Below are 24,890 nucleotides of genomic sequence, written 5' to 3'. Positions count from 1 at the left end.
GAATCAGTTCTAATGAGATGGATGAAACTGGAGCCGATTATACAGAGTGAAGTAAGCCAGAAAGAAAAACATGAATACAGTATACTAACACATATATATGGAATTTAAAAAGATGGTAATGATAACCCTGTATGTGAGACAGCAAAAGAGACACAGATGTATAGAATGGACTTTTGGACTCTGTGGGAGAGGGAGAGGGTGGGATGATTTGGGAGAATAGCATTGAATCATGTATACTACCATGTAAGAAATGAATCACCAGTCTATGTTCAATACAGGATACAGGATGCTTGGGGCTGGGGCACAGGGATGATCTAGAGAGATGATAATGGGGTGGGAGATGGGAGGTGGCTTCAGGATTGGGAACTCATATACACCCGTGGCGGATTCATGTCAATGTATGGCAAAACCAATACACTATTGTAAAGCAAAATAAAGTAAAAATAAAATTTAAAAAAAGAAAAGCTTTGGCTATCATACCCCCAAATTCATCCATATTCTATTAGTCAAGTCACTTGGTCAAGGCCAGTGTCAAGGGATCAAGAAAACACATACTTTATATGCACACATCATAACTATGTGTCAGACAGGTGTGATATTTGCTGACTAGTAAGCTATTCTATATAAGTTCTATTCATTTATTCAACAAATATATAAACACTGTCTTTTTCATATATAAATGTAGGCTTTCAAATTATGTGTATTCAAGAATAAAGAGACAGAAACACACCCAAAGATGTGCACCACTTTATGTGAGGATAAACAAATGGTGCCACTATATGTGAAGAAAAGGTAAAAGGAAATGTAGAGGGTCAGGATGAGACAGTGACTAGTTTATGTTGGAGGAATATGGATGAATTATTTATTAGAGACATTTTTCACTAGAGACTTTGAAAAAACTGGGGGAAATAATTATTTAAATTTCTGGTAGTAGATTGTCTGCAAGGAATGAACTTTGTGAATGTCTTAAAGTAGGGCCATAGTTAGAATGGTCAAAGAACAAAAATTATAAATGTATTGCAGAATATACAGAATAGCAAACTTTATATGTGTGTATAACTCCCTTGTGAATCCATTCAGTCCTAGACTTTTGTTTTTAATAATTCTTTTATTAAGGACAAATTCTATTTCACCTCTAGTGGTAAGTCTGTTCAGGTTATCTATTGTATCTTGATTCAGTTTTGGTGGACTGTATATTTCCAGAAACTTGCTCATTTCTTCTAGGTTGTCAAATTTGTTGGCCTATGCTGCTGCTGCTAAGACGCTTCAGTCGTGTCCAACTCTGTGCGACCCCATAGACAGAAGCCCACCAGGCTCCTCCTTCCCTGGGATTCTCCAGGCAAGAACGCTGGAGTGGATTGCCATTTCCTTCTCCAATGCATGAAAGTGAAAGTGAAGTCGCTCAGTCGTGTCCGACTCGTCACGACCCCATGGACTTCAGCCTGCCAGGCCCCTCCGTCCATGGGAGTTTCCAGGCAAGAGTACTGGAGTGGGGTGCCATTGCCTGCTCCATGTTGGCCTATAGTTTTCTATAATATTCTCTATGATTTTTTTTTAATTTCTCTGATATTGGTTTCTATTTTTCCTCTTTCAGTTCTAATTTTGTTTATTTGCATTCATTCTCTCTCTCTCTCTCTCTCTTTTTTTCTCTTGGTGAGCCTGGCCAGAATTTTTTTTATTTTCTTCAATCCTTTCAAAAAAGAAAAATGAAGTTTTTGGTTTTATTTTTCTATTGCTTTTCAATTTCTATTTTATTTATTATCTCTTTGATCATTGCCCCCTTCCTTGTGCTGATTTTAGGTTTGTTTGCTCTTTTGTTAAAGATTTTATTTATTTATAACTGTACCATGTGTCTTGCAAGAAGTTAGTTCCCCTACCAGGTATGGAACTCATGCCCCTGCAGGGGAAGCCATAGACAGAACACTCTTTGACATAAATTATATGTCTCCTACAGTAATGGAAACAAAAGCAGAAATAAACAAGTGGGACCTAATTAAACTTAAAAGATTTTATGCAATAAATAAAAAACAAAGCAACAAAGCAACATACTGAATGGGAGAAAATATTTACAAATGATATGATCAGCAAGGATTTAGTTCCAAAATATAGAAATAACTCATACAGCTCAGTACCCAAAACAAACAAACAAAAACAGTGAACAGAAGACTTAAACAGACATTTCTTCAAAGAAGACATGCACATGGCTGATGGATACATGAAGAGATGCTCATCATAGGTAATTATTAGAGAAATGCAAATCAAAACCACAATGACGTATCACCACAGACTGGTCAGAATGGCCATTATCAAAAAGTCTATAAATAATAAATGCTGGAGAAGGTAGGGAGAAAAGGGAGTCCTTCTAAACTATTGGTGAGAACGTAAATTGGAGCAGCCACTATGAAGAATAGTAAGGAGGTGCCTTAAAATCTAAATATATAACTCCCATATAATTCACCAATCTCACTCCTGGCCATGTATCCTGAAAAGATGAATTTTTTTTTCAAAGATACATGTACACCAATGTTCATTGCAGCACTAATTATAATAACCAAGACATTGAAGCAACCTAAATGTTTATAAACAGATGAATTAATACAGAAGTTGTAGTATATATACAGATATATACAGATAGATAATAAATAGATATAGAAGTAGAGAAATATATAATGGAATATTACTCAGCCTTTAAAAAAGAATGAAATAATGACATTTGCATCAACATAGGTGGACCTAGATTATTATAGTAAATGAAGTAAGCCAGACAAAGAAAGACAGATATCATATGATATCACTTACACATGCATGCATGCTAAATTACTTTAATTGTGCCTGACTCTTTGTGACCGTATGGACCATAGCCCACCAGGCTCCTCTGTCCATGAGATTCTCCAGGCAAGAATACTGTAGTAGGTTGCCATGCCCTCCTACAGGGGATCTTCCTCAACTCTGGGATCAAACTCACATCTTTTATGTCTCCTGCATTAGCACGTGGGTTCTTTACCATTAGCACCACCTGGGAAGCCCATTTATACACAGAATCTAAAAAAAAAAAAAAAAAAAAGTGATACAAGTGAACTTGTTTACAAAATAAAAACAGACTCACATTCATAGAAAACAAACCTATGGTTGCCAAAAGGGGAAATCAGGGAAGGACAAAGCAAGAGTTTGAGATTAATATACACACACTACTTACTGTTTATAAAGTAGATAACCAAAGATAACAAGTATCTCCTGTATAGCACAGAAAATGATATTCCATACCATGCAATAACCTGTAATGTGATATAATCTGAAAAAGAATACTATACAAAAAAAGATGTTCATGACTCAGATAACCATGATGGTGTGATAACTCACCTAGAGCCAGACATCCTGGAATGTGAAGTCAAGTGGGCCTTAGGAAGCATCGCTGCAAACAAAGTTAGCAAAGGTGATGGAATTCCAGTCGAGCTATTTCAAATCCTAAAAGATGATGTCAAAGTGCCACACTCAATATGGCAGCAAATTTGGAAAACTCATCAGTGGCCACAGGATTGGAAAAGATCAGTTTTCATTCCAATCCCAAGGAAAGGCAATGTCAAAGAATGTTCAAACTATGTCACAATTGCACTCATCTGACACACTAGCAAAGTAATGCTCAAAATTCTCCAAGCCAGTCTTCAACAGTACCTGAAATGTGAACTGTCAGGAGTTCAAGTTGAGTTAAGAAAAGACAGAGGAGTTCAGTTCAGTTCAGTTCAGTCGCTCAGCCGTGTCCGACTCTTTGCAACCCCATGAATCGCAGCACGCCAAGCTCCCTGTCTATCACCAACTCCCGGAGTTCACTCAGACTTGCATTCATTGAGTCAGTGATGCCATCCAGCCATGTCATCCTCAGTCGTCCCCTTCTCCTCCTGCCCCCAATCCCTCCCACCATCAGAGTCTTTTCCAATGAGTCAACTCTTCGCATGAGGTGGCCAAAGTACTGGAGTTTCAGCTTTAGCATCATTCCTTCCAAAGAAATCCCAGGGCTGATCTCCTTCAGAATGGACTGGTTGGATCTCCTTGCAGTCCTTAGGTTGACTACAATAAAAATTTTCCTTTCTTTCATAGATTAACTAATGATTATTATTTTTGTACATAATACCTTGAACAGCAAAACATAAATATAATAATCTATTTTTTTATATTCCTTCTTTGGGTAAAGAGTACTATATACAAGCAAAATTTTGTATTTCCAATAATATAATTCCACCAAAGTAATTGAAATATTTTGTTACAGTACATAATTAAAATAAAGAAGCCTAGAGTCTCAGTTCTGTGGAGAAGCTGGAAGATATTCAGCATACCAGATATACATACCCAGTCCAATGAAAATAGTTGATCTTCAAAAATTGAAAAGAAACACAGATATGAGAAACCTTTTAATAAGTAAACCAATACAATTTTATTTAAAAAATCAAATATTCCTATGAACATCATGTGTTGTCTATCAGTAAACAACCAGATTGTTTTTGATTTAGAAGCAGCTATCTTTGTTTTTACTTTCAACATCTGAATGAATCATTCACAAAGAAAGAGATACAAATATGCAATAAGCTAATATAAAAGTATGCAGCATTGTTTCACATAAGGGAAATGAAAATCAAATTCAAACTAATTATAACATTAATTACAATAAACACAAACAGTAACACACTCAATTGCCACCAATTTGGAGCAACTGCTATTCAGGTGCTTTGCTAGTAGGAGTTTAAAGTCAAACATCCACTTTGAAAGCAGATTACTAAAAGGTAATTCATGCATCTACCAAAAAAGTAAAATAAATATATATATATATATATATATATATATATGATAACATAGAAAAGAAAAATAGATTAAAAGCAACTTGAGCAATAACACTCCAGGGTGAAAATAGCCCAGATGACTATCACTAGAGTAGTAAATAAATAAATGGTGATACAAGGAAACACTACCTAGCAATTGAAAAAAAAAACTATTTATAGACATAAAATTGCATAGAAATCTTTAAAAACATATTGAGAGAAAGATATAAGATAAAATAAAAATATCTACTGTGTTTTCACTTATATGGGATACTAGATTAGGTTAAACTAACAGAGATACAAAGCAGACCAGTGTTTGTCTCTGGGTTGAGGAATTTCATTGGAAAAGGGCATAAGGGGTGCTTTTGATCTTGTGAAAATTTTGTCTCTTGCTACTGGGTATAAGTTACCAGCACATGTGCTTCTGAAACTTATTCAAAAGCACCCTTCAGATATGAATATTCTATCACTTATAAATTATACCTCAACTCAAAACCAACAAACTTCAATAGTGTTTGACTACTTTGTTCTTTGTTTGAAAAAGCATTTATCATGAAATATGGTGTGGAAACATTTCATAAGAATTTTTGATTAGCAGATTTTAAACAATCCTCAGTCTGATTTGTTGATGACAGTCTAATAAATGATACCAAAATTTGGACATCTGTACACATTCCAAAGTAAAACAGAAATAACACACAAAGATGTAATGGCTATATAATTTTTCTCAAAGAAATTTTACACAATCACTTTTTTACAACCGTGAACTCTGAGGCAAATCAATGTAATCTTAATCATGACTTAAGGCAGCACACTGATCCATACACTTTCTCAGAGCTCCCTTGACTTCACTGTTCCTCAGACTATAGATGAGGGGGTTTAGCACAGGGGTGAAGATGGTATAGAATGCTGACACAACCTTATCATGGTTAGCTGACCTGTAGGATTTGGGTCTCATGTAGGTAAAAATGGCTGCTCCAAAAAACAGTCCCACCACGGAAATATGTGAGGAGCAAGTGGTAAAAGCCTTCTTGCGGGCTTCATTAGAACGCATCTGGAGAACAGCGGCAAGGATAAGACTATAGGAAATCAAGATGAGGGAAATGGGGACTAGGAGCATTAACACGCAGCACACATACATAGCATACTCAAAGACAGAAGTGTCAGCACAAGCCAAACGCACCAGAGAGGGGGCCTCACAAAAGAAGTGATCAATCTCATGTGTCCTGCAAAATGAGAAGTTCAGCGTAGCAGCAGCCTGCATGAGCCCATCAGCTGCGCCAAGGAACCACGATCCCAAACTCATTCTTAAGCATAATCGCCAGCTCATGAGGACTGGGTATCTCAGTGGATGGCAAATAGCGACATAACGGTCATAGGACATGGCTGCTAAGAGGAAACACTCGCCCCCTTCCAAAGTGAGAAAGAAGAAGATCTGGAACCCACAGCCAACTAGGGAGATGAACATCCTGCCGGTCAAATAGTCAGCAGCCATTTTAGGCACAATGGTGATAACCAGTATCATGTCCATGAGGGAGAGTTGGCTCAGTAGGACGTACATGGGCCTGTGGAGCCCAGAGTCCAGGAGAATCAGGAGAAACATGAGGGCATTGCCCACAAAAGAGATGAAGGCAGTTATCAGAACCAACACAAAAAGAAATTGGTGGGCTCCTGTGTGATTAAGAAGTCCTAGGAGAATGAAATCTGAACTGGTATTCCAGTTTTCCATTATTTCAAACAAGACAGACATGGTAAACAGAAAATAGGTGAGGGTTATATATACATAACAATATTTATTGAAGCACAAGCAAAAAATAATTTTTCTTGACCTTGATTAATCCAGGAAAGAGCTTTTGCTTTCCAAATAATAGGACTTCTATTTTTATGCACAGCAACTGGAAGAATTAAGTCTGCAGATGGAAACATAATTACTTTGATATTGTTAGGGCATTTAGTTCAACTTTACCAAGCTATATATTGAAAACAATAATGATTTTCTTAGAATATTTCCTCCAATGTAACACTGTAATACTAAATGCAAATTTTTTATTAACTGTAAAAGGCATTTTGTGTAGGGAGAAGTTTTCCTTGCAAGTCACAGAAACACAAGCTTTATTGGGTAAAGAAGAAAAAATAAAATGCCCTACTTCTTCAACCAACCATGAAACTAAATCAATCTCTCCTTCATTTCCAAGAGGATCTAGATCTTTAAAGGCATTTTCATATCTGATTTGCTGGAGTCAAAACTATTCAAACTTGTTGAACAAATATAACTAAACCTGCAAAGATGATGATGTTAGTCTCACAGATATAATGTGATTCAATGAAGTTACATGGAAGGAGTCCATCTCTTCCATGGTCATTCCCTTTACCCCTTCTTTTGATATCCATCCTATACTACACTGCCAATCAAAATGGAGAAAGGCATTAAAAAGGCTCACTCAATCCCTAATTACATAGCTTGAGCATCATCATTGTTGTAAACCTAGATATCATGAAAATACAGTTGCTCTTTATCAAGTGTGTTTCAGAAGTTTCAGATTAAAAAAAAAACCTTTATAATCTGCACACACTCGTATCTCTAGTATGCAGTATATACCACTAGTAAATATATGCAACTCCTAATTATAGCCCTCAGTATCACTCTTCTAAAGAACCTCAATCCCTCTTATTTCTTTGACTTGAAGATTTCTTGTTTTCCATTATTTTCATCATTTTTATTGTTGAAGATTGCTAGAACTTTAAACTTGTTTAAACATCAATAGGTAATTTTTTAAACTGCAGAGTGTTTGGCAAATTTTTTAAATTTAATGTATTATCAATACAGTGACATTTTCATACTGTTGTGAATCCATCACCAATATTCACATCCTGCTCTTCATCTTATTCAACTGAAACTCTTACTCATTAAACAGTAATTTCCCATTATCCCCCTTCTCTTCACTTCCTGGAAATGACTCTTCTTTTTATCTCTATAAATTTGACTACTACAGAAATATTAGATAAGCAAAACCATATAATATTTGTTTAGTTTTTGATTAGTTTATTCGACATATTATAACATCCTCAAAGTTTATCCATGCTATAACATCTCAGAATTTCCTTTCATTTTAAAGATTAAAAATATTCCTTTGTATGCATATATTCATACTACATTTTACTTTATAATTTATGCCACCTCTGGACATTTCTGACTGTCTATTCCTGTTGTGTATTTAAGCATCAATTTAATGGAATTTTTGTTAAAACAAGGTTATTATTTTAAATTTGATATGATAAACATACATAGCATAAAATATAATTTGAACCAATTATTTTGCTTCTATTATGTAAGAGAGGTTTATATACTTTAGGATAATTACAAAGTAAGTAATTTTCAGTTTACAAAATACGTTTTCTTATGATAATGTTTCCAATTGTATTTTATTAAATCATTAGTTCTTAACTTTTCAATGGATATAAATGATATATCTATGCATTTTCTTTATAGATGAAATAAACATGTAAAAGCAATCAAGCATTATGAACATAACTGACTAATCAAGATGTTAACAGTGTTTAGATTATTTAGTGTTAAAGTCAACTAACCTTGCAAAAAAGGAGCTTAAGGGATAATTTCTAACAGAATTGACTATGGATACACAGAATGGTGAAATTTTAAATAAGAAATTAACATCTTTCAAATAAAACATTTACAGTATCATTAAGTGAAAGTATAAAGGCTCACCTCTATTGTAGGAATAGGATTGCTTAATAATGTAAACAAATATTTCCTTCTTTTATCACTATCACTTCAGAACACTAGAAACATTCTGTCTTCTGTCTCCATAGTCTGCCACATATAACAGACCTAAAATTGTGGTATTTTACTTTTAATTACTAAGTTATCTCTTTTACAATGCTACCAGAAATAACAAATATTACCTCTCTTTTATTCTCATTAAGGAATTATAGAATATTTAGAAACTGCCTCTAATTATTCTTCCTATATTTTCTACTTCTTGCTCTCACTTAATATTAAAACTGTAAATCTTTCTCCACAGGATACTAGAATGATTAATTAATCTATTCTGCAAAATATAAAATGGTAAAAGCCAAATTTTTTATAGAATTAGCAGGTTATTGCAATGTTTTAATCTCATTATTGTGTCAGCTATCATATGCTTTAGTTCTTCAAACTGTAGATTATATAATTGAATGGATGTTATCTGCAAAACTGTATAAATTGATCTAACTAGATTTTTCTGGAGTTCAACTTTAAAAGCAAAACTAGTAAGTATTCAGAAACTAGTATGACTTACTCACATGAGATAAAAATGAAGAACTCGAAACTTACATCCTCTCTGAGCAGCATCCTCCTATTTACCTCTCTGAGTGGAAGAAGGCTCTTCTAGTCTTGCACCATCAAGCTTGCTCATATCTGGGTCTACAGAGACCTATTAAGAGGCTTGGCCTATTGCCATCTTATTCTAAAATTACTATCATATTAACATATCAGAACTTCAGAAATATAACTCTTTAGATGCCAAAATATTTAATTTTTAAAGGTTTTAGTGGTTCTCAGAACTTCAATATACTTCCCTGCTGCTGCTACTGCTGCTAAATCACTTCAGTCGTGTCTGACTCTGTGCGACACCCTAGATGGCAGCCTACCAGGCTCTGCCATCCCTGGGATTCTCCAGGCAAGAACACTGGTGTGGGTTGCCATTGCCTTCTCCAATGCATGAAAGTGAAAAGTGGAAGTGAAGTCCCTCGGTTGTGTTCAACTCTTCCTGACCCCATGGACTGCAGCCTACCAGGCTCCTCCATCCGTGGGGTTTTCCAGGCAAGAGTACTGGAGTGGGGTGTCATTGCCTTCTCTGATATACTTCCTACATGCTTTCAAAATGCTATGATTCATTAAGAGATAACTATTTACAAGAAAAATAAAATATAAATAAATTTTCTTGGGAAAAGATGCTTATTTAAATACACACACTGAGGAGTGGATTAATTTAATTCTAACATTGCTTATTTATTTTTTTAATATGAGTTTATTTATTTTAATTGGAGGCTAATTATTTTACAATATTGCAATGATTTTGCCATACATTAACATGAATATGCCATGGGTGTACATGTGTTCCCCATCCTGAACCCTCCTCCCACCTCCCTCCCCATCCCATCCCTCTGGGTCATCCCAGTGCACCAGCCCCAACACCCTGTCTCATGCATTGAACTTGGACTGGTGATTCATCTCACATATGATAATATACATGCTTCAGCGACGTTCTCCCAAATCATCCCACCCTTGCCCTCTCCCACAGAGTCCAAAAAGTCTGTTCTTTACAACTGTGTCTCTTTTGCTGTTTTGCATATAGGGTTATCGTTACCATCTTTTTAAATTCCATATATATGTGTTAGTATACTATATTGGTGTTTGTCTTTCTGGTTTAATAGGCTTCAGTTTCATCCACCTCATTAGAACTGATTCAAATGTATTCTTTTTAATGGCTGAGTAATACTCCATTGTGTATGTGTACTACAGCTTTTTATCCATTCATCTGCTGGTGGACATCTAGGTTGCTTCCATGCCCTGGCTATTATAAACAGTGCTGGGATGAACACTGGGGTACACATGTCTCTTTCAATTCTGGATTCCTCTGTGTGTATGCCCAGCAGTGAGACTGCTGGGTCATCAGGCAGTTCTATTTGCAATTTTTAAGGAATCTCCACACTGTTCTCCATAGTGGCTGTACTAGTTTGCATTCCCACCAACAGTATAAGAAGGTTCCCTTTTGATGGCAGCCATTCTGACTGGCGTTAAATGGTACCTCATTGTGGTCTTGATTTGCATTTCTCTGATAATGAGTGATGTTGAGCATCTTTTCAAGTGTTTGTTAGCCATCTGTATGTCTTCTTTGGAGAACTGTCTGTTTAGTTCTTTGGCCCATTTTTTTTTAATTGGGTCATTCATTTTTCTGGTATTGAGCTGCAGGAGTTGCTTGTATATTTTTGAGATTAATTCTTTGTCAGTTGCTTCATTTGCTATTATTTTCTCCCATTCTGAAGGCTGTCTTTTCACCCTGTTTATAGTTTCTTTTGTTGTGCAAAAGCTTTTCCAAAACTGAACCAGGAAGAAATAGAAAATCTTAACAGACCCATCACAAGCATGGAAATTGAAACTGTGATCAGAAATCTTCCAGCAAACAAAAGTCCAGGACCAGATGGATTCACAGCGGAATTCTGTCAAAAATTTAGAGAAAAGCTAACACCTATCCTACTCAAACTCTTTCAGAAAATTGCGGAGGAAGAAACACTTCCAAACTCATTCTGTGAGACCACCATCACTCTGATACCAAAACCAAAGACAACACAAAAAAGAAAATTACAGGTTAATATCACTGATGAACATAGATGTAAAAATCCTCAGCAAAATTTTAGCAAACAGAATTCAGCAACACTTCAAAAAGCTAATACACCATGATCACGTTGGGTTTAGTCCAGGAATGTAAGGATTGTTCAATATATGAAAATCAATTAGTGTGATACACCATATTAACATATTGAAAGATAAAAACCATATGATCATCTCAATAGATGCAGAAAAAGCCTTTGACAAAATTCAGCACAGATTTATGATGAAAACTCCTCAAAAAATGGGCATAGAAGGAACCTACCTCAACATAGTAAAGGCCATAATATGATAAGCCTACAGCAAACATTATTCTCAATGGTGAAAAACTGAAAGCATTCCCCCCTAAAATCAGGAAACAAGACAAAGGTGTCTAGTTTCACCACTATTATTCAACATAGTTCTGGAAGTCCTAGCTACAAAAATCAAAGAAAAAGAAATAAAAGGAATTAAAATTGTAAAAGAAGAAGTATAGCTCTCCCTCTTTGTAGATGATATGATACTGTACATAGAAAACCCTAAAGATAGTATCAGAAAATTACTAGACCTAAACAGTGAATTTTGAAAAGTTGCAGGATACAAAATCAATACACAGAAATCACTTGTGTCTCTATATACTAACAATGAAAATTCAGAAAGAGAAATTACAGAATCAGTCCCATTCACCATTGGAAAAAAAAAAAAAACAACAAGAATTAAATATCTAGGAATAAAGTTACCGAAGGAGACAAAAGAACTGTACACAGAAAATTATGACACTAATGAGTGAAATCAAAGATGACATAAACAGATGAAGAGATATTCCATATTTTTGGGTAAGAAGAATTTTTATTGACTATACTACAAAATGCAGTCTATAGATTCTATGTGATCCCTATCAAATTGCAAATAGCATTTTTTACAGACTAGAACAAAAAATTTCACAATTCATATGGAAACGCAAAAGACCCCGAATAGCCAAAGCAGTCTTGAGAAATAATGGAGCTGGAGGAATCAAACTTCCCGACTTCAGATTATACTACAAAGCTACAGTCATCAAGATAGTATGTTACCGGCACAAAAACAGATATATAGACCAATGGAGCAAGATAGAAAACCTAGAAATAAACCCATGCACCTATGGATGCCTAATTTTTTTTTACAAAGGAGGCAAGAATATACAATAGGGCAAAGACAGCCTCTTCAATAAATGGTGCTGGGAAAACTGGACAGATATATATAGAAGAATGAAATTAGAACACTTCCAAACACCATACACAAAGACAAATATTAATTCTTTTGATGCATTAATATGGAATACATTTCCTTTTGATTGTGTCATTCTATTTCTTTCTTGAAAATCTTGTAGATCTGAATTGTATAGACCTTTCATCTCCTTCTTAAATTTGCTCCTAATTGTTTTTGATTCAATTTAAATGGGAGTTTTTCTCTATTTTGAATGTTTCCTTGTAAATGTGTAATAGTTCAGTTGATTTTTATATATTTATTTTATATTTTGCAATGTTACTGAAATCATTGATTAGTTATAGCAGGCTTTCTTGATTCTTTAGGGTTTTTGACATATAATATCCTATCATTACAAATAATAAAATGAATGTCTTTTACTTCATTTTCTTCCCTGATGGCTCTAGTGAAATTTAAGTTGTGTAGAACAGCCTTGCGGAGAAGGCGATGGAACCCCACTCCAGTACTCTTGCCTGGAAAATCCCATGGACAGAGGATCCTGGTAGGCTGCAGTCCATGGGGTCTCAAAGAGTTGGACACAACTGAGCGACTTCACTTTCACTTTTCACTTTCATGCGTTGGAGAAGGAAATGGCAACCCACTCCAGTGTTTTTGCCTGGGGCACCCCAGGGACGGGGGAGCCTGTTGGGCTGTCGTCTAAGGGGTCGCACAGAATCAGACACGACTGAAGCGACTTAGCAGCAGCACCCGCAGCAGTAGCAGCAGAGCAGCCTTGACTTGTCCCTGGTCTCACAAGAATAGCTCTCAGTTTTTCACTCCTGAGAATTTTAGCTGTGGGTTTGTTGTGTATAATCAATTATTTTGCAGTATAACACTTCAATACTGAATTTTTCTGGATTTTTATCAATGCTGTAATTTGCCAAGTGCTTTTCAATGTCTATTAAGAAAATTATATTATTTTAAATATAATTGCATTATACTAACGTGGAGAAGGGGACGACAGAGGATGAGATGGCTGGATGGCATCATTGACTCGATGGACGTGAGTCTTGAGTGAACTCCGGGAGATGGTGATGGACAGGGAGGCTTGGCGTGCTGCGATTCATGGGGTCGCAAAGAGCGACTGAGCGACTGAACTGAACTGAACTGATCTGAAAGTGGTGGATCACAGAATCTCATTTGATCATGGTGTGTAACCCTTGTAATGTGCTATTGAGTTCAGTTTTCTAAGACTTTATTGAGAATATTTGCATGTATATTTATCAGGTGTATTGGTCTGTAGTTTTCCTGAAATTTCCTTATCTGAATTTGGTATCACGATATTGTTGGCCTAATAAAATGTTTAAAATTCCTCCCTGTTCAGTTTTTAAGAGACATTAATAATGATTATTTTCAAGTGTTTGCTAGAAATCCCCAGTGAAACCATTGGCCCTGGGTTTTTCTGTATTGGGAGATTTTTGATTACTGATTAAAACTCACTACTCATTATTGGTATGTTTTGATGTTCTATTTCATCAAGATTCAGTTTTTGATAAATTACAGCAGGGTCCTCTATGACCAACTTCCCAGAGTAATGGAAATTTAAAAAAAATAAACAAATGGGACCTAATTAAGCTTAAAAGCTTTTACACAACAAACGATATTATAAGAAAGGTGAAAAGACAGCCTTCAGAATGGGAGGAAATAACAGCAAATGAAACAACTGACAAATAATTAATCTCAAAAATATGCAAGCAATTCACGAAACTCAATTCCAGAAAAATGAATGCCCCAATTAAAAAAAAAAATGGGCCAAAGAACTAAACAGACATTTCTCCAAAGACATGCAGATGGCTAACAAATACATGAAAAGATGCCCAATATCACTCATTATCAGAGAAATGCAATTAAAACCACAGTGAGGTACCATCTCTCACCGGTCAGAATGTTTGCTATCAAAAAGTCTACAAGCAATAAATGCTGGCAAGGGTGCAGAGAAAAGGGAACCTTCTTACACTGTTGGTGGGAATGCAAACTAGTAGAGCCACTATGGAGAACAGTGCGGAGATTCCTTTAAAAACTGGAAATAGAATTGCCATATGACCCAGCAATCCCACTGCTGGGCAGGCACACCAAGGAAACCAGAAATAAAAGAGACATGTGTACCCCAATGTTCATTACAACACTGTTTACAATAGCCATGGCATGGAAGCAACTTACATGTCCATCAGCAGACGAGTCGATAAGAAAGCCATTGTACATATACACAGTGGAATATTACTCAGCCATTAAAAAGAATGCATTTGAATCAGTTCTAATGAGGTGGATGAAACTGGAGCCTATAATACAGAGTGAAGTAAGTTAGAAAGAAAAATATGTACATTAAAGCATATATGTGGAATTTAGAAAGATGGTAATAATGACCCTATATGCGAGACAGCAGAAGAGACACAGATGTAAAGAGCAGACTTTTTGGACCCTGTGGGAGAAGGTGAAGGCGGGGTGATTTGAGAGAATAGCATTGAAACATGTATATTACCATATGTGAAATAGATCACTAGTCCAGATTCAATGCATGAGACATGGTGCTCAGGGCTGGTGCATAGGGATGACCCTGAGGGATGGGATGGGGAGAGAGGTGGGAGAGGGCTCAGGATGGGGAAACATGTACACCCATGGCTGATACATGTCAATGTATGGCAAAAACCACAACAATATTGTAAATTAATTAGCTTCCAATTAAAGCAAATTAATTTTTTATAAAAATATTGTTTTTGTAAATTATTCCTAGGAATTTATCCACTTTCTTAGCTTATCAAAAATTCAGTATATAATTTTTTGTAGTATTATCTTAAGATCTTTTTATTTTGATGGTGTCATTTTTTCCTTTTCAGTTTTATTTTCATTTATTCAGGTGTGCTTTGTTGAATTTTGACCTTTTTTACTAAAACTTTGTCAACTATGTTCATCTGTTTTTTAAAGCCATCCCATCAATTTTTTCTATTATATTTCTATACTTTATTTCATTTTTACTTTCTGATATTGTCATTTTATCCCTTCTATTAACTTTTCCTTTGTATTTTTAAAAACTTTTTTAAGTTATTTGAGATGTATAGATAGGTTTTGTATTTGAAATCTTTCATTTTCTTAATATAGGCATTTACCACTATAAATTTCCCACAGTACAACTTTGGCTTTGTACTATGGATTTTCAGTTTATTTTATATCAAACTATTTATTATATATTTCTCCTGTTATTTTCTATTTTTATTGGAGCATAATTGATTTACAATATTGTGATAATTTCAGGTGGACAGCAAAGTGAATCAGCTTATATTATTGTATATATATATATATATATATATATGATATTTAGTATAGCTCCATGTACTGTATATTAAGTCCTTGTTAGTTATATATTTTATAAACAGTATAAGAAGATTTGGATTAATATATTTGTTTTGATTTCCTCTTTGGACAATTGGTTATTAAGAACATATTGATTTTTCTCCATATGCATGTGGATATTACATTTTTCTTCTTGTTATTAATTTCTACTATAACACAGTTTTGGTGAAGAAAGGATGCTTGATTTAACTTCAATCTCCTTAAATTTACTGAGAGTTGTTTTTTGGCCTTATATATGGCCAATCCTACACAATGTTACATATGAACTTGAGAATAGATTTTATTACTTGGAATGTTCTCTATGTGTCTTTTAGTTCCATTTGATTATGCTCAAAAGTTCCTTATTAATTTTCTTCTAAGTGTTCTATTATTATTGAAAGTGGATATTAATATTTCCCACAATTATTGCAGCACTCTCTACTTCATTCAAGTCTGTCAATATTTCTGTATCTATAAACATATATAAGCATTTTTTTGGTTATATAATTTTATTTTTTTAATCTTTCTCTTACATATGAAGCAAACTTAACAAGCTTTCTAATTATTCCTTGTAATTTATAGCTAATCTAAATCAACTCAGTAGCAAACTAAATAATTTACAATTGTATAGATCCATTCTCAAATAACACAATGCTTCATTTGTAGTGAAGATTACTTGTGACACATTATTTCCATTTCCTTCCTCTCACCCTTTTTATTTGTCTAAGAAAGTTCTTACTCTAGATAGATTATTTTTATTTCACCATTTAAGATATTTCTCTTCTTTCTTACTTTAATGGTTTTTGATAGTAAATACACCAAAATGTTTATCCTTGTTCTCCTAATGATAAATTTTTTGCTTGTTTTGGTTTTGGTCTCCGTCAACTTTCAAAACTTTTCTCTTATCTTTAGCTATCTGTCATTTAGATACAATGTGCTTAGATGATAGTTTGTTGGTATTCGTTCTCTTATGGATAGTTTGGAGAGTATTCTCCAACACCACATTTCAAAATCATCAATTCTTTTGCACTCAGCTTTCTTTATAGTCCAGCTCTCAGATCTATACACAACTACTGGAAAAACCATAGCCTTGACTAGACGGACCTTCGTTGGCAAATTAATAGCTTTGCTTTTTAATATGCTGTCTAGGCTGGTCATAACTTTTCTTCCAAGGAGCAAGCATCTTTTAATTTCATGGCTGCAATCACTATCCGCAGTGATTTGGGAGCCCCCCAAAATAAAGTCAGCCACTATTTCCATGGTTTCCCCATCTATTTTCCATGAAGTGATGGGACCAGATGCCATGATCTTAGTTTTCCTAATGTTGAGCTTTAAGCCAACTTTTACACTCTCCTCTTTCACTTTCATCAAGAGGATCTTTAGTTCTTCTTCACTTTATGCTGTAAAGGTGGTGTCATCTGCATATCTGAGGTTATCGATATTTTCCCCAGCCATCTTGATTTCAGCTTGTGCTTCTTCCAGCCCAGCGTTTCTCGTGATGTACTGTGCATATAACTTATATAAGCAGGGTGACAATATACAGCCTTGACATACTCCTTTTCCTATTTGGAACCAGTGTGTTGTTCCATGCCTAGTTCTAACTGTTGCTTCCTGGCCTGCATACAGGTTTCTCAAGAGGCAGGTCAGGGGGTCTGGTATTCCTCTCTTTCAGAATTTTCCACAGTTTATTGTGATCCACACAGTCAAAGGCTTTGGTATAGTCAATAAAGCAGAAATACATGTTTTTCTGGAACTCTCTTGCTTTTTCAATGATCCAGCAGATGGCAATTTGATCTAGGTTCCTCTGCCTTTCCTAAAACCAGCCTGAATATCTGGAAGTTCATGATTTACAGTATTGGTTTTTCTTATTCTGACTTACTTCACTCTGTATAATAAGCTTTAGGTTCATCCACCTTGTTAAAACTGACTCAAATGTGTTCCTTTTTACAGCTGAGTAATATTCCATTGTGTATATGTACCACAATTTCTTTCCCCTTCATCTTTCAATGGACATCTAGGTTGCTTCCACGTTCTAGCTATTGTAAATAATGCTACAATGAACAAAGGGATGCATGTGTCTTTTTCAACTTTGATTTCATCAGAGTATATGACTAGTGGTGGGATTGCTGGGTCATAGGGTGGTTTTATTCCTAGGTTTTTAAGGAATCTACATACTGTCTTCCATAGTGGCTGTATCAATTTACACTCTCACCAACAGTGCAAGAGTTTTCCCTTTTCTCCACACGCTCTCCAGCATTTATTGTTTGTAGACTTTTTGATGATGGCCATTCTGACCAGTGTGAGGTGATATCTCACTGTAGTTTTGATTTGCATTTCTCTAATAATGAGAGATACTGAGTATCTTTTCATGTGTTTATTAGTCATTTGTATGTCTTCTTTGTGGAGAAGGCAGAAATGTATGTTCAGGTCTTTTCCCACTTTTTGATTAGGTTATTTGTTTTTCTGAAATTCAGTTTTATGAGCTGCTGCTAAATTTGGAAATTAACCTTTATCAGTTGTTTAATTTGCTATTATTTTCTTCAATTCTGAGGGTTGCCTTTTCACCTTATAGTTCCCTTTGCTGTGCAAAAACCTTCAAGTTTAACTAGGTCCCACTTCCTTATTTCTTCTTTTATTTCCATTAGTCTAGGAAGTGGGTCATAGAAATTCTTGCTGTGATTTATATCGTAGAGTGTTTTGCCTATGTTTGCCTGTAAGAATTTCATAGTTTCTGGTCTTACATTTAGCTCTTTAATTCATTTTGAGTTTATCTTTTTATAGGGTGTTAAAATGCATTCTAATTTCATTCTTTACACGTAGCTGCCCAGTTTTCCCAGCAGCACTTATTGAAGAGACTGTCTTTGCCCCATTGTATATTTTTGCCTCCTTTATCAAAGATAAGGTGCCAATATGTGTTTGGGTTTATCTCTGGGCTTTCTATCTTACTTCATTTGTCTATATTTCTATTTTTGTGCCAGTACCATATTGTTTTGATGACTGTAGCTTTGTAGTATAGTCTAAAGACAAACCTGTGTCTCCTGTATATCCTCCATTGGCAGATCCTTTACCACTGAGCCACCTGGAAAGTCCATAGATAAATGTATTATATTATTAACATATGGAAAACATTAAAATTTATATATTTTATATAAATGAGCATATATTATATATATAGTTATATATATAATATAGTCACATATTAGATTATGTGTTAACTGCATATATCAATAATTTACATATATAATTTGTATATACATATATGTGGTCTTCCCACATGGCGCAGTGGTAAAGAACCTGCTTGCTAATGAAGGAGACAGAGGAGATGTGAGTTCAGTCCCTGGGTCAGAAAGATCCCCCAGAGGAGGAAATGGTAACCCATTCCAGTATCCTTGCTGAAAAAAATTCTATGGACAGAGAAGCCTGGTAGGTTAGAGTTCATGAGGTAACAAAGAGTCAGATAAGACTGAGCACCTGAGTACCCCCATATATATATGTAAGCATTTATTGGTGCATATTCATAAATCTATAATCTGTAATCTTTGTATCACTCATGTACCACTTCATAAATAATTTTCAAATGACTGAAGCTGACATTGTATAATTTTCCATGTCCAAGAATATAGTTTCAATTCCTATGTTATATATATTTAGAATGAATTATGTTGACTACTGCTGTTTGAAGATATACATTGACAGAGAATTTTCTAGTTTTCAGTTCAGTTCAGTCACTCAGTCATGTCTGACTCTCTGCGACCCCATGAATCACAGTGTACCAGGCCTCCCTGTCCATCACCAACACCTGGAGTTCGCTCAAACCCATGTCCATCGAGTTGGTGGTGCCATCCAGCCATCTCATCCTCTGCCGTCCCCTTCTCCTTCTGACCCAATCCTTCCCAGCATCAGGGTCTTTCCCAATGAGTCAAATCTTTGCATGAGGTGGCCAAAGCACTGGAGTTTCAGCTTCAGCATCAGTCCTTCCAATGAACACCCAGGACTGATCTCCTTTAGGATGGACTGGCTGGATCTCCTTGCAGTCCAAGGGACTCTCAAGAGTCTTCTCCAACACCACAGTTCAAAAGCATCAATTCTTCTGCACTCAGCTTTCATCACAGTCCAACTCTTACATCCATACATGACCCTGGGAAAAACATAGCCTTGACTAGATGGACCTTTGTTGGCAAAGTAATGTCTCTGCTTTTTAATATGCTATCTAGGTTGGTCATAACTTTCCTTCCAAGGAGCAAGTGTCTTTTAATTTCATGGCTGCAATCACATTCTGCAGTAATTCTGGAGCCCAGAAAAATAAAGTCTGACACTGTTTCCACTGTTTCCCATCTATTTCCCATGAAGTGATGGGACCAGATGCCATGATCTTAGTTTTCTGAATGTTGAACTTTAAGCCAACTTTTTCACTATCTTCTTTCACTTTCATTAAGAGGTTTTTTAGTTCCTTTTCACTTTCTGCCATAAGGTGGTGTCATCTGCATATCTGAGGTTATTGATATTTCTCCCGGCAATCTTGATTCCAGCTTGTGCTCCTTCCAGCCCAGTGTTTCTCATGATGTACTCTGCATATAAGTTAAATAAGCAGGGTGACAATATACAGCCTTGATGTACTCCTTTTTCTAGTTTTATTCCTATTTAATTTATTAAATTCAATAGAGATAATGAAGATTGAATGTAATATTTTATTTTAGCATTTCATCTTCAAATATCTGAAATTCTATTAGAAGAAAGTCATAATTATTGAAGCTATGGAAGAGCTTTTTTTCCTCTTTCTCTTTTGTTTGCTCTTGAATACCTATGGACATGGTGCTTTGAGTTAATGTGTGATAATTAAATGAAAGAGATTGGGTAGATCGTTTAGAAGGTGTTAAAAGTGAAGAAACAGTCTTTTTTAAAATATAAATTTATTTTAATTGGATGTTTATTACACAGATGTATAGAACAGGCTTTTGGACTCTGTGGGATAGAGAGAGGGTGGGATGATTTGGGAGAATGGTATTGAAACATGTATAATATCATATAAGACAGTCTTTTTAATAAGTGGTGCTGAGGAAACTGGACAGTTACATGTAAATCAATAAGACTAGAACATTTCCTCACACTATATACAAAAATAAATTGAAAATAGGTTAAACACCTAAATGGAAGAACTAAAAATATAATATTCCTAGAAGAAAACATAAGCAGAATAATCTTTTAAATATATGGTAGAAATATTTTTAGAACTATCTCCTAGCTGTTTAGTCACTAAATCATATTCAACTCTTTTGCAACTCCATAGACTGTAGCTCATCCAGTTCCTCTGTCCATGTGATTTCCCAGGCAAGAATACTGGGGTATGTTGCCATTTCCTTCTCCAGGGGATCTTCCTGACCCTGAAATTGAACCCAAGTCTCCTGCATTGTAAGCTTATTCTTTACCATTGAACCACATGGAAAGCCCTAGCAAAAAAATAACAAATAAGACCTAACTATATTTAAAAGGTTTTCCATAGCAGAACAAAAATCTACCAAATGAAAGGATAACTTATAGAAAGGGAAAAAGATATTCTCAAAAGATATAACCAACAAAAGTTTAATATCTAAAATATTCAAGTTGTTCATACAATTCAATATAAAAAAAATGTACCCCAATCAAAAAAATGTGCAGAGGAATTTAGTTTTCCAGTAAAGACATACAGGTAGCTAACAGGCACAATAAAGTTGCTCAACATCATTAACTATTAGAAGAATGTAAATCAGAGAAATAAGGTATCACCTCACACTTGTCAGAGCAGCTCTCAAAAAAAAAAAAAAAAGTCTACAAGTGACCAATGTTGGCAAGAAAGTGAAAAAAAGTAAATGCTTGTACACAGCTGGTGAGGATGCAAATTAGAATAGCCATTTAGGAAAACAGCATAGAAGTTCCTCAAAAACCTAAAACTAGAACCATCATATAATGCTGCAATTCCACTCCTGGTTATATACTCCTCAAAAATGAAAACACTAATTCAAAAAAAGTAAATGAACCCAATGTTCATAGCAGTACTATTTACAGTAGTCAAGATAGGCAAGCAACCCAAGTATCCATCAACAGACAAACGGATAAAATAGTGGCATGTATGTGCAATGAAATATTACTCAATCATAAAAAATGATGAAATCTTGCCATTCACAGCAACATCGGTGGATCTGGAGGGCATTATGCTAAGTGAAGTAAGTCAAACAGAGAAAGATAAATGCTATATGATCTCTCATATGAAATTTTAAAAATAATATAAATGAATGTACATAGCAAAGCAGAAACAGACTCAACAGATAAAAAAAATAAATTAGTGGTTACCAGTGTGGACAGAGAGAGTGGGAGTGGCAATATGGTTGTATGGAATTAAGAGATACAGACTACTATGTGTAGAATAGATAAACAACAAGCATATACAGTATAGCAAAGGAAATATAGCCATTATCTTCTAGTAATTTTTAATGGAATATAGTCTGTAAAAATACTGAGTCACTTATGCTGAATATTTGAAACTAATATAAGGTTGTAAATAAACAATATCTCAATAAAAATGTTAGTAAAATTCATATTTAAGAATTTTGGGGAAGAGACCCTTGACTTTTCATTTCTAAAGTGATAATCTGTTCAAATCAAAATAAGTACAATATAAATCTTTCCTTTTTTCCTACCTTCTCCCCTCTCTCCCACATTTCTTCCTTCTTTCTTTCCTTCCTCCCTTCCATCCTTCTTCAGTACAATTAGATTCACTCCCTTCAGTTATTCAAAAGAGGTAAAATCTTTAGTGCTATGGTTTTTTCTTGTGATCAAATATGATTTTCTTAAATCTGTAAATCAGTTCATATAAAGCAGATTTTTCTTCACTTTAACATGTGAAGAAAGAAACTTGGATATTTTTTGCTCCAATTACAACTGTGTACAACCAATGTGTATTATCAATGTTAGTTTATGTGATGAATTTAATTAAATATATTTTAATAGTGATTTTTTTGTCTTCAGATAAAGACTGGTTTCTCCATGATGACTGTATATTTTGACAATATCTAAATGTATGGATTCCAATCTATCTAATTAAAATCATATAATCATGAGAAATAATTCCCTTGAAAACATTTTGATGAATATTTCCTACAACTTTCATATACACATACATATACATGCATATTTTATATTAATATTGATTATTCATTTGAAATTTATTTTATCAAAATTATATGAAGTAAGGTATAAATTATTTTTTAAAACAATTAGTTACCTTAAAAATAATTCATCTTTACCATAATTAATGATTTTCATTATATACACACAAAAGAACACATCCCAAAATACAAATTACATGGCTGGTGTCCAGCATATCTTATGATGAAATGCCTCAGCCATTTATTCTTATCGCTGAGGTTCAAAGTTCAGAAAAAAGTATCATGACAAAGTATGAACACAGAACACATGTCATTTTAATTAATTTACCAAATATGAATTATATAATGTTTTTTAAATTAATGCAAACTGGGAACATGAAAGCAAAATATATTGACACAAAACAACTTGACACAAAATGAAACCTAAATCTGAGTGATGCCATTATGCCAATAATGCTCACTGTAGAAATCACTGAAAATATTTCTCCAGCCACTTTCTAAAAGCCCCCTTGACTTCTTTATTCCTCACACTGTATATAAGTGGGTTCAACACAGGTGTGAAGATGGTGTAAAAGGCAGAGACTACCTTGTCATGAGCCACTGAACGGTAGGATTTGGGCCGCATGTAGATAAATATGATGGTGCCAAAGAAAAACCCCACCACAGCCAGGTGGGAGGAACAAGTAGCAAAAGCTTTCTTCCTGGCTTCAGCAGAATGCATGCGGAGCACAGTGATCAGGATGAGACCGTAGGAAGCTAAAATGAAAGACACTGGGATCAAAAGCATCAGGACGCAGCAGACGTACATGAAAAATTCGAAAATCACGGTGTCTGTACAGGCAAGGCGAACAAGCGACGGTGCCTCACAAAAGAAATGGTTGATTTCTCGAGAGTGGCAGTAAGGGAAGCTCAGGGTGACACCAGCCTGCATCAGCCCATCCACCCCTCCCAAAAGCCAGGAGCCGGCTGTCATGCGCAAGCAGAGCTTCTGATTCATGAGGACTGGGTACCGCAGGGGATGACATATAGCCGCATAGCGGTCATAGGCCATGGCCGCTAAGAGAAAGCACTCGCCCCCTTCCAGAGTGACAAACAGGAAGATCTGGGCACCACAGCCAGCAGGAGAGATAGACCTGATGTGCATCAGGTAGTTGCCTACCATTTTGGGAACAACAGTGAGGACCAGCATCACGTCCAAGAGGGAGAGCTGGCTAAGCAGGAAGTACATCGGTGTGCACAGCCGGGAATCCATGTGAATGAGCATGATCATGAAGATATTGCTCATCAGGGAGGTGAGGAAGGTCATGAGCACCACAGAAAAGAAGAATAGATGGGTTTGTGTGTAGTTAAGGAGCCCTAAAAGAATGAAGTTTACTCCCATGGTGTCATTTGTATTTTCCATGGCTTCAGTTATTCCTAGAAGACAATGAATAATTAGAAAATGATACTTGCTTAAAAGGAAGCTTGAGCATTTCGTTTTGAAACTTGATCAATGGCACAGAAAAAAAAATGAGACTTGGAGGAAAAATTATGACTTAAATTCTTTCACTGCACCAGATGTTTGGCTTGGCATCCTATCCTCCATATCTTTATAATTACACATTATTTTTTATCCAAATAAATTATATATGCATACATAATAATATCAATTACATTTCTATTATTTTTGTATATTTTGTCAGTATGGAGTATCTGAGTAATTGAATCTCTAACTTTTTTACTCCTATCAACTGTTGATTTTTGTTTAAATCCCTCTATATGTGATACTATTAGATATTGTTATGTGCAATAATTATGGCCACTAATAGAAAAGTAAAAAAAAAAGTTTGTTTTTTAATTTACAAATTCCTTGGTAATGAATGAGCCAGAACTGTTCATTAATCTATCAGATTACTTTTTCAAATTTTCTGTGAATATCTCTTTTCCATGATTAATATTGAGTTGTCTGAATTTTCCTTATGGATTTAAATAATTTCTTATCTGTATTTTATG

At 35.0% G+C, this 24,890-nt stretch overlaps 2 protein-coding genes across 2 annotated transcripts; both read right to left on the bottom strand.

The window, feature by feature from the left end:
* Window positions 1-5,601: 5,601 nt before the first annotated feature.
* On the bottom strand, window positions 5,602-6,561 carry LOC101118102 (olfactory receptor 2T8-like). The gene has a single exon (XM_004009425.3). The coding sequence runs from the start codon at window positions 6,559-6,561 to the stop codon at window positions 5,602-5,604; it is 960 nt and encodes a 319-aa protein (XP_004009474.3).
* A 16,806-nt stretch (window positions 6,562-23,367) lies between these two features.
* On the bottom strand, window positions 23,368-24,300 carry LOC101117843 (olfactory receptor 2T33-like). Its single transcript, XM_004009424.4, has one exon. It carries the CDS (start codon window positions 24,298-24,300, stop codon window positions 23,368-23,370), a length of 933 nt encoding a protein of 310 aa, XP_004009473.3.
* Window positions 24,301-24,890: the final 590 nt, after the last annotated feature.

Source organism: Ovis aries, chromosome 5 (assembly GCF_016772045.2).
Source record: "Ovis aries strain OAR_USU_Benz2616 breed Rambouillet chromosome 5, ARS-UI_Ramb_v3.0, whole genome shotgun sequence".
NCBI lineage: Eukaryota > Metazoa > Chordata > Mammalia > Artiodactyla > Bovidae > Ovis > Ovis aries.
The sequence above is the reverse complement of the archived record's forward strand: the minus strand, read 5'-3'. Positions and strand labels throughout refer to the sequence as shown.

Coding starts and splice junctions, on each gene's coding strand:
- LOC101118102 (XM_004009425.3), bottom strand. CDS start 6,561: ATGTCTGTCTTGTTTGAAATAATGGAAAACTGGAATACCAGTTCAGAT.
- LOC101117843 (XM_004009424.4), bottom strand. CDS start 24,300: ATGGAAAATACAAATGACACCATGGGAGTAAACTTCATTCTTTTAGGG.